Source organism: Hemiscyllium ocellatum, chromosome 37, assembly GCF_020745735.1.
Source record: "Hemiscyllium ocellatum isolate sHemOce1 chromosome 37, sHemOce1.pat.X.cur, whole genome shotgun sequence".
In the NCBI taxonomy this organism is placed as follows: domain Eukaryota; kingdom Metazoa; phylum Chordata; class Chondrichthyes; order Orectolobiformes; family Hemiscylliidae; genus Hemiscyllium; species Hemiscyllium ocellatum.
In genome coordinates, this window is record NC_083437.1 from 16,847,081 (window position 1) to 16,863,960 (window position 16,880).

General features: G+C 42.6%; 1 protein-coding gene across 1 annotated transcript in view; it reads right to left on the reverse strand.

Moving 5' to 3' along the window:
- trim62.1 (tripartite motif containing 62, tandem duplicate 1) overlaps window positions 1-16,880 on the reverse strand; it is an 84,535-nt gene that overhangs the window by 17,877 nt on the left and 49,778 nt on the right. The window contains exon 2 of the mRNA XM_060852063.1: window positions 7,120-7,215. Within this exon, the coding sequence (XP_060708046.1) occupies window positions 7,120-7,215 (96 nt within the window). The remainder of the gene's footprint in view (window positions 1-7,119; window positions 7,216-16,880) is intronic.

Here is a 16,880-nt window from a genome sequence, read left to right on the forward strand (position 1 = left end):
GACACCTGGAAATCCCAACTTTAATCCTTGGTTTGTACTGAGTCAGCCGATTTCAGCTGGAGCTGGTGGAACACTACAATTAGCCTCCGTTCACCTACACTAGGAAGTAAAGGGCCAGCAGTGGAAACCCACAGGCTTCTGGTTGCTATGCAGCGATTCTCACTGGACAGTAGGTGTTGCAATCTTTGGTTAAAGATATGAGGATTCATTTGTGATTAGTCTGCTCTATCAACTGGCCATTAGGCAAAGGCAACACGAATTACTCATTCAACTACGTTCAGGAAAGTAATAAGTTGAAAGGCCAGGAAGACAAAAAAAAAAGTAGCTCTAGAATTAAACAAAACCTGTTTCCAGAACTCCATTTCTCTTTCGGTGGAATCTGTACATATTGATCCATACTATCCAAATTGCTTAAAATCCAATTCAACCTCTACTGACTGACATTTTGAATTAAACATATGTTGCACTTGGTTTACTATCACAGACAAACTCTGTACAGTCACCATTTCCTCACTGCTACATTTTCTCTAGTCATTTTCATGACAGCACTGAATCTGAATACAACAGTGGTCCATTGTAGTAAATCATGTCTGATTGTACCTCATCTCCAGTAACCACCCTTTGCTCCATATGACTCATTTAATGAGAATCTATCAACTCTTGTAGCGATCCACAAACACTAATCATCTTGCACGACTGCATTCTTCATGTACAAAAGTTGGTTGGTTATTTTAGACAAGAATTTTTGACAGAACAAGCAGGTTGTCTTATGAGGAAAGATTGGGCAGGCCAAGCTCATATCCACTGGTGGTTTAGATGTGTAAGAGGTGAGATGTGGCCCATTGGTCAAGATTACTGCCTCGCAGCACCACAGACCTAGGTTCGATTCTCCTTGGAGGCAACTGTCTGTGTAAAGTTTTCATGTTTTCCCTCGTGTCTACGCGGGATTCCTCCCACAGCCCAAAGACATGCAGGTTAGGTGAAATGGAGTGGTGTTGGAAAAGCACAGCAGGTCAGGCAGCATCCAAGGAGCAGGAAAATCGACATTGCAGGATGAAGGGCTTTTGCCCGAAACATCGATTTTCCTGCTCCTCGGATGCTGCCTGACCTGCTGTGCTTTTCCAGCACCACTCTAATCGTGACCCTGATCTCCAGCAGCTGCAGTACCCACTTCCGCCAGGTTAGGTGGATTGGCATGGGAAATACAGGAACAGGGAGTCTGGTTGGAATGCTCTTCAGGGGGTTGGTATAAACTTGATGAACTGAATAGCCTGCTGCTGGTGTGTAAGGATTCTATGATTCACTCTATGACATGACTGAAACATATGTGCCCTTGGCGGGGGAGGTAGAGGGGTTCCTCTTGGTGGTGAATCTAAAACTACAAGCCACTTTTAAAATAAGGGATCGTCCCATTCAAGACAGAGATGAGAAGAATCCCTTTCTCTCAGAGGGTCATAAAAGTCTTTCAAATTCACTTCCTAAAAAGACAGTGGAATTTGAACATTTTTAAGAGAAGAGGTGAACACACTATCAACAAGCAGGAGGGTGAAAGCTCATCGGGGTAGGCGGGAACCTGGAATAATTAAACCAGCAGTGATTGAGGGACCCAGTGGCCCACTCCTGCTCCATATGTTCAGATGACTACATGGAGACACAGAATGGTCACAGCACAGAAAGAGGTCATAAAAGGATATTGTCTTTCAGCCATACAGGGCTTTAATGAGACCATTTATTGAATAGAGTGTTCAGTTTACTAAAGGCAGCATATAAATATGTCGGACATGGTTCAGGGGACGTTTATCAGATTGATACCTGGAATGAGTTGGTTTCTTATGGTACAAACTGTGCTTGTTTAGAAGAGTGATGGTTGACTTGGTGGATGTTTGTAGGTTCCTGACGATTTTGATAAAAAAGGATGTGCAAATGATCCTTCCTCTTGCGGGTGAGTCTAGAACCAAGGGCTACTTTATTCAAATTACAGCTCACCCTTTCAGGATAGAGATGAGGAGAATTTTTTTCCTCTCAAAACGGCTGTGCAACTTTCGAACTCTTCACCTCAAAAAGGTGATGGAGCCTGCCACATGGTTAGGACAGGTGAATAGATTCTTGTCAGGTCGGCAAATCAAGGGTTGTCAAGTGTATATAGGAATCAGAAATTCAAAACACATCATCTCACTGAACCCAGAAGGCTTGAGGAAACAAATGGCCTATTTCCATTCCGTATGTTCATTCAGCCCGTCATGATCATACTAGCATCAAGAACAACTCGGCCAGTCCCCTGTAGTCCTGCAATTGTTCTCTCTTCAGATGATTGTCCAGTTTATTTTGAAAGCCACGGCCTAATCTGCATCCACCTCCATCTCAAGCCGAGCCTTCTTGTTCCTAAGCTCTCACTACCCGCTGGTGTGGGGGAAGAGCAGTAATAGAGGAGAAGGGCCCGAGTGGGGAGAAGCAATCTAGGCTGTGATGCTGTCCCATTACATTCAGACACCCGGCAGTGGACCACTGCTCTTTACACCCAGGCCCAGACAAACACTTGGGAGCTACCATTTGGAAACCAGAGTCTTTAGACTGCCACTCGTTGTAGAGTCACCCTCTTCAGAAGAGGAGTAAGATAATTTGCATGAAAGTATTGTGCATACGCCATGTTTTACAGAGAGCACACAGGACAATACTCACCTCAAACACCTACTTGGAGCAGTCTGAATTGTAAATAATGAATAGTGAAGAAACTGACCTGGTCCAAAGTCCTAATGTTGACTATTATTGAAGAGATAAAAATTATTAAAACACTGGCTTAAATAATTACTCTTTCAAAAGAAGAACTTTGTCTCTGAGGAACTTTATTCCCAGAAGATTCTTGCTCTTTTGTGTTTTACGGTTATGAAGATGCTGGGAGTCATCCAAACCTAACATGGCATTCTTCATGTGAGAATTTAATAATGAAAAGGAGTTTTGGCAGGCTACTTGATTACATGAAGAAACTAAATTTTCTCCTCAATCAAAGTCCACACACATGCTCTCTTCAGCAAGGGCCACTCGATCATGATCAAGTGAAGAAATTGGCCAAATTCCTCCTCTCTACTCCAAATTGCTAAGGTTAACTGCAGAATGCCAGGCACCATCCCAGGAGATACAATGATCTGACATGGTCAAAGGATTGAACCCAGGAACCTCTCAATCAACTCCACATTCATCAAATGAGTCTCAGATAAACTGAAATCCTTTGGTAGTTAAATATATCTTATTAATGTCACAATGGCATCAAACTTCTGCAACATCCAGAATCACAATCACATTTCTGCTTCGCTTCAGCTCTGAGGAAGAACGGTAGTGGAGCCAAAACGTTAACTCAGTTTCTCTCTCCACTGAGTTTCTCCAGCCCTCTCTGTCTGTATTTCAGATTTCCAGCATTTGCAGTATTTTGCTTTTATTCCACCTGACCCTTCAAAAGACAAAGTTGGTAAAATATTGCTTGAAAGGCTTGCAACGTGAAAAAGATGGACAGAGTACATGTGAATTGGACAATGATGCAAATCAGGGGAGTTCAAGATTTCCAGGCAAATGATGAACAAATTATATGATATTAGAGGGAAAGAATGCTTTGAAATGGATGAGCACAGGAAAAGCTCCAGGCTCGGATGAAGTAACAACAGAACATCTAAAAGGATCTGGAGGAACAATGTTAGAAGTGTTAATAAAATTTGTGATCAAATGTATACCAAAGGATATATTCCAAGTAATTTGAGACATTTATTGTTTTAGTCCCCAAGAACCCTAAAGCAATGGAATGCAATCATTTTACAACAAAAAGCTTAATGAGTCATCTCAATCAAATGATCTTGAAACTCATAACAGCAAAAAGTAATAACATATTGAAGCAGAAATTAGTGAAGTGCACCCTGGATTTAGCCCTGGTGTAGGGAAAGAGAACAATTTAAATAAACAACAATCTGGGGGGCATGGCAGCTCAGTGGTTAGCACTGCTGCCCAATCGTGCCAGGGACCTGGTTTGACTGACTGTGTGCACATTCTCTCCGTGTCTGCATGGGTTTCCTCTGAGTGCTCCCACAGTCCAAACACATGCAGGTTAGGTGGATTGGCCATAGTATGTTGTTCCATAGTATCCAGAAATGTGCAGATTAGGTGGATTACCCATGGGAAATTCAGGTTACAGGGGTAGGGTGGGAGGGTGATGGAGTCTTGGTGGGATGCTATTCACAGGATTAGTGTGGACACAATGGGCTGGAAGGTCTGCTTCCACATTGTAGGGATTCCAAGAATAAACTTGTAGAAGTAAATTAAAGATCTTTCAGAGCTCCTGAAAATTGGGTTAATTGTTGTGATATTGAAATCTGATGTTAACAGAACCAAATGTGAAACTTATGCTGGACCCAAATATTAAGCTGGAGATTGGCTGTGTACCTTTGCCGAAATTGTTCAACAAATATTCAGAAATTAGATGAATATAGAGGTGAAAATTAGAGACAAGAACATACCCTTAGAGTAAGCTAAAGCCACCGCACTATTCACTGACTCAGAAGAGATTCCATAATATTGATCAGTTAAAATCTAGCATAGGTCGAGTAAGAACACCAAAACACAAAAAAAAAGAGTTGAAAGTAATATACTAGAAGAAACTAGAGTGAAGACAAGTAGATAAGTTTGGCTGTTTGGGACAAATGGTAACAGAAGATGTAATGCAGAAATTAGAGAATAGCTAGCAAGATGGTTTCTGAAGGGCAATATGGAGAACAGCAGAAAAAGGAGTTGGCCTGGATTGAACTTGGTGAAGGATATCACAGTGTGGGTTACAGGTGTGTCCCATTGGGCGTGTGAGGGTAGCTCAAGACAGATGAAATGACATACCGTGAAAGCAGCGAGTCCAGAACTAGAGGGCATAGGTTTAGGGTGACAGGGGAAAGATATAAAAGAAACCTAAGGGGTAACTTTTTCATGCAGAGGGTGGTATGTTTATGGAATGAGGCGCCAGAGGAAGTGGTGGAGGCTGGTACAATTGCAACATTTAAAAAAGGTATCTGGATGGATATAGGAGTAGGAAGGGTTTGGAGGGATATGGGCCGGTTGCTGGTAGGTGGGACTAGATTGGGATATCTAGTCAGCGTGGACGAGTTGAACCAAAGGGTCTGTTTCTGTGTTGTACATCTCAATGACTATCTCTCTGGCAGAAGAAGTTACCTGAAGCAGCAAAAGGACTCTATTTATTACACATCGATACAAGTCCTTGTGCCCATCCCTTATCCCAGGCACCATAATCACTTGTTTGTTACATGGGGTTAAAACTATGGTTTCAAAATTGTCACCCCAGGTGTCCTAGGTTTCATTCTAATGGAGGGTGATGAGATGTCACCTCAAAAAAAGATGTCAAGGTCCAATTAGGTGGGTTAACCAAGGGAAATGTGAGATTACAGGGATTGCAAATCCACTGCAGGCCTACCGGACAGCATGGTGGCTCAGTGGGTAGCATTGAACCCTCACAGAGTCAAGAACCAGGGTTCAATTCCAGCCTCAGGTGCAGTTTTCACATTCTCCCAGTGTCTGTAAGGGTTTCCTCCAGATATTCTGGTTTCCTCCCAAAGTCCGAAGATGTGCAGATTAGGTGAATTGGCCATGTTAAAATGTCCAGGGATGTACAAGCTAGATAGATTAGCAATGCTAAATGGAGGGATAGTTTAGGGGGTTAGGATGCTCTTCACAGGGCTGGTATGGACTTGATGGGTTGAAAGGCCTGTTGCCATGCTGTAAGGATTCTAGGGTACAGTACGTAATCTAGATTGACTCCCCCGTGGATTACCTGAGAGATGATAAACTGTCTTTCAAGTGTGAAGTTAAATATTCCTTTCAAATGGATATTAAAACATCATGAAAATATTCGATTTCTCTCAGTGTCTTGACTAATAGGATCTCTCTAGCCGCAGTACAATAAAACATCTCTTTCATCTCCAACCAACTGGGCTGATCAGCATTTTGTATTTTGCCAAGGCAAAGACAATGATTGGGTCCCACCGTGACCTCAGGGAAAGCAATACTTTTGAGGGGGGTTGAAACCACGTAGCAAAGCCCCACAAATGGCAAAAAGATAATGATCAGATCATCTTTTTCAGGGTAAAATGAGCAAACAATAGCCAAGTAAACCAAGGAGGACTTCAGAGAAGCAGCTTCAGGGATAATTATGGCCATCTGATAGGGCTTCAGGTTAACAGTTCATCTGAAAGACAGCATCTCCAGCAGTGCGATAATCAGCATTACACTCCAGTTTCAGATGAGGTTTTGGGCTCTGGTGTGGGACTGTGACCAACAACCTTCTGATTTGCAGTTAAGTGTAAAACCACAGAGGCAGAAATGACACTTAGTTAAGGATCTCAGTCAAATGACATATGGCAAAGACATAGAATTGGGAGGATGGATCCGCCAATGATCTAAACAAGTGTCTGAACTGACCAGAGGGGCTGAATGGCCTCCACCTGTCTTATTTGAATTGTTATCTGCAAATGTTTGTGACCACAGTTTAGCTGTTGAGATTGCCTGCAAACCAGTAATGACTGCCCATCATAAAGAGTAGTGCATATGGAGCTCAGTGCTTTGCAATGGCTTGTGCATGTAATAAGGTGCTGTACAAATACAAGTGCCCTCTTTACACGAAATGAATTTACGAGACACTTATAGAATCTCTGCAGGTCAGGTACAGGTCATTCAGCCCATCAAGTCTGCACCAAGTCACAGAACAGCATCCCACCCAGATCCAGCACCGCCACACAATCCCTGTAATCTCACATTTCCCATGGCTAACCCACCTAGTCTACACATCCCTGGACACTGGGGAAATTCAGCATGGCCAATCCTCCTAACGTGCACATCTTGAGACTGTGGGAGGAAACCCACACAGACATGGGCAGAATGAGCAAACTCCGGAGGCTGGAATTGAACCCAAGTCCCTGATGCTGTGAGGCAGCAGTGCTAAGCACTGAGCCACTCCATCCAAAAACTCTGCAATATATTGCCTCATGTTTAAGAGGGCAGTTGTGATTACAGAGGTCTGGAATCTCGGGAGATGACAGAAGAAAACTGAAAATGAAAATGTGCTTTTTCCATGTTTACCTTTGTCTCAGAGAGCTGCCGTTTGAGTAGTTGTAAAGCCTTCACATGTCCACGCTCACTGTCCTGCAAAACCTCGTATTGATCCTTCAATTCCCTCTGCAATTAAAAAAAGAATGCAAATATGTTTGATTGGCAGACAGACAATATCATCGGCGCAAGTTAGACTAGGAGTTTCTGATCCTGACATAATGCTGCCAAATTGAGATAAAGGCAACCAAAGTGACCATGTTTCCATCGTCCTGTTGGAAACCCTTAACTGGTCAGCTTAAAGACTGGCTCCTCCTCTCTCTCAGTAATTGACTATCCAAAAGTCTTGGAGAAGAACATTTAAGGTTGAATATTCCAGAATTGGATAACTGTGCTGAAACGTATGTACAACAAATCATTACGTGGAGGTGGCAAAGTCTATAATCCAGACAATCAGCTTTGTAAAAAGGGTGAGAAAAATCATCAAAGCGGACAGGGCAGATGCTAAGCAGAAAGTGCTGAGAGCGGCAGACGGCAGAGCAAGTAATGCCAGGTTTCCTGACCTGGTGCTGGGCTCAGAAGAGATCCCACAGGGAGTGGAGGAGCTGGAGAGCGAGGCTGTTCCAACTGTGGAGAAATGCAGAGATGGGAGGAAGTAGCTGAATGTAACATCCAGCATCCAAAAGGAGCAAGAGGGACATTTAAAACAAAAAAGAATTGTTAACCTTGCATAACTAAACTAGTTGCTTTGTTACAGATCAGTCACCAATCTTTATGCAAATGCTAAAAACCAGTTCTACGCTTTAATGGTTTAAGCATTTAAGGGTGAATGCCATTTTTAAAAAAACTAGGTCACCCAGCTACAGTCCTGCAGTGGCACAGCCAAGTTTGTATATACTTTGACTAACTGCGGACATGCAAATATGCTGACAACTACAATGTGGAGATTAGTACAGCAGCAACTAGGCCTCACACAAGGAATACATAATCTTATATAATTCAGTTTGGAAAAAGTAATGGCTTATTGTTATTCATAATCTTGGGGCAATCCAAACTGCTTTCAATTCATGAGATGCTTTGAAGTAACTGTTACAATACAGGAAACACAGTAACTAATTTGTACATTGCAAGTTCCCCCAAACAGAATAGTGTGTCACTGATCAGATATCCTTTGACCAACAATAAAAGGTTAACTATTATCCAGGATATTAGAGAAAGCTTCTCTGCTCTTTCTTGTCTACCTGGAAGGGCAGATAAGATCCTTGATTTAACATCTCAATCACAAGATGACACCTCTAACAGAGCAGCACTATCTCAGTACTGCACTAAAGTGTCAACCTAGAATTTGTGCTGATGTCTCTGGCATTTTACATCTTGCGGTATATGTACCTGAAATTGCATGGCATTGGCATGGATTCCATATAGTTTCAACCCCATCCTATTCTGCAAGACTGAATACCACCACCAACAGTACTATTACCACCACTGACACTACCACCCTCTCCCAGAAAATATTTGCCAGGATGTGACTGAGACTGTAAGGTTTGAGGGATAAAAATAGTATGCGAGGTGAGGGGTGACCTTACTGAAGTTTGTAAAATCACAAGGGGCATGAATAAGGTGAATGACAAGGGTCTTTTCCCTAGGGTGGGGATTTCAAAACTAAGGGGCATATTTTTAAGGTGAGAGGACAAAGATTTAAAAAGGACATTAAGGACAATGTTTTTTTATACAGAGAGTGGTCCGCATGTGCAATGAAATGCTAGGGAAAGTAGTGATGCAGGTACAGTTACAACTTTTAAAAGATATTTGGGTAAGTACGAGTAGGAAAGGTTTGAAGGGATATTGGCCAAGCGCAGGCAGGTGGAACTAGTTTAGTTCAAGCTCATTATCGACATGGAGTGGTTGAACCGAAGGGTCTGTTTCCATGCTATATAACTCCAAAAAACATTTCTCAATTGCGAGTAACAAACATGAAGGTGGAGGCAGTCCACAGCAATTTAAATTACTAGTTTGTCTTAAAATGTCTTGATGACATTTCAACTTTTCATTTTTAAGAAAATGTTGAGACCTTGAAGTTTACATCCCCAGCAACATAATCTCCAGACAGGTCAAGTTCCACCTAATAGAAACAATTCTGAAAGATGATTTGAAATTCATTGTATGGTCCTTTTTTGGCCTTTTGAAGAATGGAAGGACAGATTGTGACTACAGTGCTGATCCTGAGCAAACCAGAAATCAATACCACTTCCTGTGTGATGATCACACTCTGCATTAAGCATCAGAGGTTAATCACCTAGGTTAACAAGGTCTGGGCTCGTCACGTGGGGAGATTGAACACTGAGGGGACAGTGTAATTCAAGTGAAAATGGACTGGTCTACTGGCTGTTAAGCTAATGAGAGAGCTTCAGTCATCTCCTCTGGAGAAGGCCCACTGTATTAAGTGTCTGTCAGGATCAGGGGCTACAGGAGGTAGAGATCCCAACCTTCTCAGAGCTGTTGGACAATCAGAGGTCAGCAGCACTACAATAGGAATGGTGCTATCAGCCTGTAATGCACCCACCAGAGGCCCAGTATCAGCAAAGGGCCCTGGCGAGAGTTGGTGGGGTGATGTCATGGAAATTTGGACAGGAGGAGGGGGAAATTGTTGGCTGGTGATGGCCAGCAGCAAACCCTTCCTGATGCCAGATTCTTTGATCTGCTCCTGATCCAACAAGTGATTTTTTTTTTAAATCCCTTCATTGTGACGTCGCTAGTTGAATATAAGTGGTGGCAGAATGAGATCCTGGAGTGGGCATTAATGAAGGGCGTCAGTTGGCACAGAACATGGAGGCCAGCCACAAACATTCCCATCCTGAACTTAAGCTGGAAGATATGGGAAAGTAGAAGGGCTACCCCAACCATGCCACCCAATGAAATGGTCCCAAGCTCAAAACATTTCTCAGGAGATCGTTTTTAAGTTCCACTAAAGTGCGTTGTGGAGAATGGGCAAAGAGCAAAATAACGGGGTGATGGTTTGTTCCTGTAAAGGAATAGAGATAGTCACAGTGCTGTAAAGGCATTATGTTTCCTTCTTATTCCTGGATAACTTTGGTCGCTGTTTCCATGAACCAATTCCCTGTTATATTAGCAATCTTCTTCTCCCTCCACCCCCGGTCCACATTGACACTCCTCGGCTCCCTTTTATCATGCAGACATTTCTCCCCTTCCCTACTCCCATGACCTTGTGCTACCGTCCGCTATTTGTGGTTTCCACCTGCGTCTGTTCCTTATGGATAGAACTCTGTTGCGTGTTGTTGAGCTGAAATTCCTTATGCTGCAAAACCATTTGCAAAAATTTCAACCCCCACTGCCAGAGCACTTGCCATTCCATGGAGCAGAAACATTACAGTAGGAGCCAATTTTTATCTGAAAAACACAGAATATGCAAATACTTCAAAATACAGACTATAATATGAATTTGTGAGATTTATCAAGCAAGATACAAATGTGACTTTTAACCACAATGTGTGCACAGGGATAGCTACACATGCCTGTGATATAATCATGACATGACATATGTACAGATGCACAGTCAGCCTGACCTACCAACTCCCACACACAGCTGGATACTGCTGTGTTGTCACATGGGGAAGATAAGGTTGGCATTCCTCAAAAGGGTGAGATTAGAAGGAAACATCCTTTCTGGTTCAGAAAGGAATTTGATTAACTCTGGACAGAATGGAAAAACCTATATAAGATCATATCATGTTTTCTTAAAAAAAAAGAGGAAAACACATTAACAATTAAATTTTCTAACACATTCTTCAACCCTCAAGAATACAGTGGAATGGCGACGGTCAAGATATTTGGCTTCTCAGCCTCCATTCTCTGGAGGTAAACATTGTCCTAAATCTACTAGGAGAAAGTGAGGACTGCCGATGCTGGAGATCAGAGCTGAAAAATGTGTTGCTGAAAAAGCGCAGCAGGTCAGGCAGCATCCTCCTTGGAAGCTGCCTGACCTGCTGCGCTTTTCCAGCAACACATTTTTCAGCACTTTCCTAAATCTCCAATATAACAGGAGGGAAGCAAGTCTTCATGGCATGCCAGAAATACTCAGCCTGTCTTGTTGATAACGGCACAAATATAATCATGTTTACACTGGAACCAGAAAGGGAGAGTGATGGCCTAGTGGAAACAATGCTGGAGCAGAACTTGAAATCCAGAGATCCAGGTACACACTGGGGACACTCTCAAATTTAATTCAATGATACTCTGAGAATTAAAAAGTTGGACAATGATCACGAAACCACCGCTGATTTTCATAAAAACCCAAATGGTTCACTAATGACTTTTAGCAAAACTTGCCCTCCTTCTTTGTGACACAGTAGTGTTATTGTCGCTGCAACAGTGGGCTGTTGTGTTACAGTGGTAGTGGTCCTACCTCTAGGCTGGAAGGTCTGGACTCATTGCTCCAGGGTTATGTCATAACACGTTTGAAAAGTCTGATCAAAAACATTTGCACCGACAACAAGCACAGTGGCTCAGTGGTTAGCATCGCTGCCTCACAGCACCAGGGACCCGGTTCAATTCCATCCTCGAGCGACTGCCTGTGTGGAGATTGCACATTCTCCGTCTCTTTATGGCTTTTCTACAGGTGCTTTGGTTTCCTCCTACAGCCCAAAGATGTGCAGGCTCGGTGAATAAACTGAATAAGCCATGCTAAATTGCCCAAACTGTCCAGGAATGTGCAGACTAGGTGGGTTAACCATTGGGAAATGAGAGGTTACAGGAAAGGCTAAAGAATGTGGGTCTCTCTGCGGAGGGCCAGTATGGACCAAATGGTCTGTTCCTGCACTGTTGGAATTCTACGATTCTCAGCTCAGATTTGGATTTGTTCATGATGTCCCCATTGAATGGATGAATGAACTTATTGCTTGGGTTCTCGCAAAAAAAATACTTCAGGTTATGCTAACTAGAAGCTACCTGCATTCCCTCCTGGGGACTCTTTCTCTACAAACGGAAAGGAACACAGTGAGGTCTTTTGCCTTTTTTGAATTCCCCAGGAGCTTAGGAAGCCTGTAGATTCCCAAAGCTTTCTCCATGGCAACACTCAGCGAATTAAAGTCAACCAATCAGCACTCTTTTCTCCTACAGCATGAACTGTTTTGACTATTTACCATTTAGTTTTTAATTCAACTGCTTTCAGCCTTGGGGTGGTTTGATAAAAGACTGGAGGAGTTCAAGATGGCGGCTCATTAGTGCCTTCTCCAGGGCACTGAGAAATGGGATATAAGCATTGGACAAACCAGCGATACCCAATTGCCATGAATGAATAAATAATTATCTTGCATTTGACCTGCTGAATGCAAGATGAAAAGCCTGGACGATATTCTGGGAATTTAAAGTATGGAATTGGAAGGCAACCAGCATTCACAGACCTAGCTAGAGAGAGCACAAAATATCAAAATCAAAACTACATTGAAAATCAGCATGTTCAAGTAACGTGGAGACCCTTTCCTAGTAGTTTAGTTGGGAACTGTACAATCCAACATGGAATTAATCCACACTGATTACAGTTAAACTAGGTTCAATTTTCACTTTAACCCCATCAAAGACTTGGCAGCACAGTTGTCAAGTCAATGTCTCTCTGCTGCAATTTGTCCAGAATCTTGCAAACAGGAACACGATTGTTTTTGTTACAACATGACAGCAGATTTTAAAAAAATAATGTTGCTGATCAATTCTAGGAATTTGGCAGCACTCTATCCCTGTGCATTATTTTTGTAAAGTGGTCACAGCTGAATGCACACACGGCAACTTGCTTATTTAAACAGTACTTCTCCAAAAGAGCACTTCAATAAAAGAATTATTCTGGTCCCACACCTGCTTCTGGTGTGCACACAGCATTTTAAGAGGAGGGAGTTCAGTTTCTTAGTTGTTTTCTCTGGGTTGGGAGGGAGAGATGACTGGAATTTCTTTCATTTTGTTTTATTTTCGTTGGTTATTTCTCCCCACCCCCAACGTGCTTCCTTCTACTTGGTGTGGTTTTCATTAAGGTTTGGGTACAGTTCTGGAGGGCATGGTCTCCCAAGAGCTTATTCTTCACTCGTGAACCTCAATAAATGCAGGTCAGGAGGCTCTTCAATCATACATTGGCCCAGCTGACCCTCAATTGACCTTTATAAATGAGCACTTTCTGACAAGGGACACAAAATAATAATCAGCAGAAGGGACAATACTGGCTATTTCCTCCACCAGTAAGTGTCAGGCCTACATTTAACAGACCAGCTATTGCTCTGCAAAGGTGTGTATGGCGTCCTTTTCTGATCTGGTTCAATTCCTTTTCTTTCTTCCAAGATCCAAAGGAATCCTATTCATTTTTCTTTCTCTAGGATCTCATCCAAGATTGTTTGGGCCTCGTTCTTCTTCAATATCATCAAGTCATGACATACTTTACCTCCCTGCCTTCCATAATCTTCAGGCTTTTTAATCCATGCACATTGAACATAGAGCAAATGTTGCTTTCATTGGCAATGCAACTAATCTGGGACCTTCTGAAATTGAGCAATTCTCTCCCTTTAAACCACCGACAGTAGGACATGACATTATAGTATAAAAGGGATCTGCCTCACCTTCAGTCACTGTCTCTGTATAAAATAGTAGGTATAGGAGAAAGTGAGGACTGCAGATGATGGAGTATGAGAGTCAGGAGTGCTGGAAAAGCACAGGCAGCATTCAAGGAGTAGGGGAGTCGACGTTTTGGGCATAAGCCCTTCATCAGGCATAGTCAGTATTGACTGTCAGGTGTCTCTGACTGTCTGTATGTGTCATGTATACTGACATAACTATGGGTAGAGCCCAGGCTGTTTGCAAGTCTTTCAAAATCATAGGCTTGTATATTATTAGATTAGATTAGATTAGACTAGATTAGACTTACAGTGTGGAAACAGGCCCTTCGGCCCAACAAGTCCACACCGACCCGCCGAAGCGAAACCCACCCATACCCCTACATTTACCCCTTACCTAACACTACGGGCAATTTAGCATGGCCAATTCACCTGACCCGCACATCTTTGGACTGTGGGAGGAAACCGGAGCACCCGGAGGAAACCCACGCAGACACGGGGAGAACGTGCAAACTCCACACAGTCAGTCACCTGAGTCGGGAATTGAACCCGGGTCTCAGGTGCTGTGAGGCAGCAGTGCTAACCACTGTGCCACCGTGTCATCAACAAAGTTATATAACTCAGCAAGAACCCAACTCTGTGGTATATATTATGCAGTCAAGCCACAAACCACATCAACTATCTTGAGGAATCAATGCAAAAGCTTTAGCACAATTTCTAATCTTTTTTTTAAAAAGTGGCTTCTTCTCTTAATGACTTCCTTTTTGTAGTGTCATGCACAAACACACTTGGCATCTCATCTAAACAGACATAATTCGCTTGTGCAACATAATCGTAATAGCATTGTCTGGACCATAAAGAGGGATAACACAGTCAAATCCCATCCAATATTGTCACAATGTTCACACTGTGAATTCCTCACACTGCAAATGTCAATGTAATCATCAGCGACACTGGAAAGTCTTCCATTTCTCTATCCATCTGGGTAAGGCCATCCAAGGCAGCACACCTGAGGGATCTACGTTATGGTGATTTTATACCAGAGGAAGGGGCAAATTATGCTAAGGAGAAAAGTATCCTTTTGAAAGGCTCCTTGCATTAATCATCACCATGGTCCCCATCTCTCTCATTTACTAAAAAGTTCCACGTCTAGTCCTTTATACTCCAAACACAAATAGGAACAGGGAAAAGGAGTTATATCCAAATGCTTTTATTAATATTGGCAGATCTTTTAATGTGTTACAGCAAATTAACTAGTACAATCTTCTAGTAAAATTATAACGTAACCCAAAATGTATATTTCTGCCACTAAGTGAGAGCTGCATTTTTCTTTGAGACAGCAAAATCAAACTCGTGTTAATAGGGAGGAAATTACCTTAAAAAGGTTAATTGATGCTTAGATGGAGGTTCAGAATGTTGGGTTTGATCAGGGAGCTGGGGAGGCTATGGCATCAGTTCAGAGGCTGTCAATTTTCTGGCACTAGTAGCTTCAATGTTTCTCAACATTCAAAGAGGTTGCTAAGCACTTTACCAAAATTAATCACTATGTGGCTAACCAGTACCATTACCACATGGATGCAGGATGTAATAAACTTGACTCTTACATTTCAGGATGTCCACATTCACGTTTTGTGTATGTCTACACCATTTGATTCTCCCATCCTGGTACATTAATTCAGTGTTAAATTACAGTGCTCAACAATAAATCATACTTAGTAGAAAATAGGAGTGAAAGTGGGTCTTTAGCATCCTTCCTCATTCAGTTAAGAAACGTCAGCCACCAGTGACATATTCCATATCCTCCATGTTGTTTTATTCACTCCTGGGATGTGGGCTTCTCCATCATACATAGCCCATTGCTAATTGCCCAGAGGGCAGTTAAGACTCAACCACATTGCTGTGGGTCTGGAGTCACATGTAGGCCTGACCTGGTAAGGATGGTAAATGAGCCAGATGGAGTTTGTTTCCCAACAATTGACCATGATTCCAAAGTCATCGGTAGACGGATTCTATATTTAATTTAATTCCACCACCTGCCGTGGTAGGATACAAACCTGGATCCTCAGAACATCAGTGGAGTTTCTGGATTAACAGTCTAGTGGTACTACCATAACCTGGAGTGTGAACTCTGTAAAAATATATCATTTCCAAAACTAAACTGTTTCCAAATTGGCCTTCACACAAGAGCCAATTTGACCCATGGCCAGGGTTATGGAGAGACTCCTCAGAAATTCTTACCTTTCCTGTCCTGCAAAGTTTTGAAAGTTCTCTGATGTATAATTGGTAGGTAACAAAGAGCCTTTCTGATTGGCCCCGCCAGTGGTTGACAGCTTGCATACTGATGATGCTCTTCCAGTGACTTACAAATTCACAATGTGGAATTTCACAATGATGGTTACGAGGAGCTGCTGTTTGTTTACTTGGGTTTGTAAACAGTGTCATTCATTTCTAAACTTAAAACATTCCCAGAAACTCCTGCCCATCCCTAAATCTGATCCTTGTTTGTGTTACCTATTATAAATCCTAGAGGAGTCAGAATATGAGTCGGTGTGTGTCACTGAGTCATTGACAGGAGAGAAAGAGCCCGTCAAATCTACACCATATCTCTACTAAGTAATCCAGTAATTTCCTCCCCCTGCTCCTTTCCCATAGTCCTGCAAGTTTATTCCCCTCAAGTGGTTCCCCCCCCCCCCATTCTTCCCCTCCACTATCTTCATAGTTTGAGAGTTCCAGTTTGTTAATATTTACTGTGTAAGAAATTTCTTCCTCACATTCACACGCTTGTCCAAAATCCTGAATCTGTGCTAATAGCTAATAGAAACAGTGTTTTTCCCTTAGCAGCCATACCCAAAAATAAGGCCGGTTCTCGAGTTCTGCATCCTCAGGGTGGAACTTAGTGCAGACTCATCCTTCAATGGTAGGCCTGCATCAGCTCTTTTCAAAATTCTCCAGCATTAGGTGCCAATCATTTACCCCAGGGGAGAAACGTTGCATTACTGCCAGGAAGCGATTGTGAGTAATGTATCTACCCAAGGTCTAGAACTACTAAGTGATGGCAATATGGGGCTTACTGGAGTGGCACAGAGAGAGCATCCTCAGCTAGGGTGGGTGCTGCCTCTCAGTGGGCAGCCCTCCATATTGGCGTCAGGCCACTCAATCAGACATTGGGGTCTTTCAGTGAAGAGA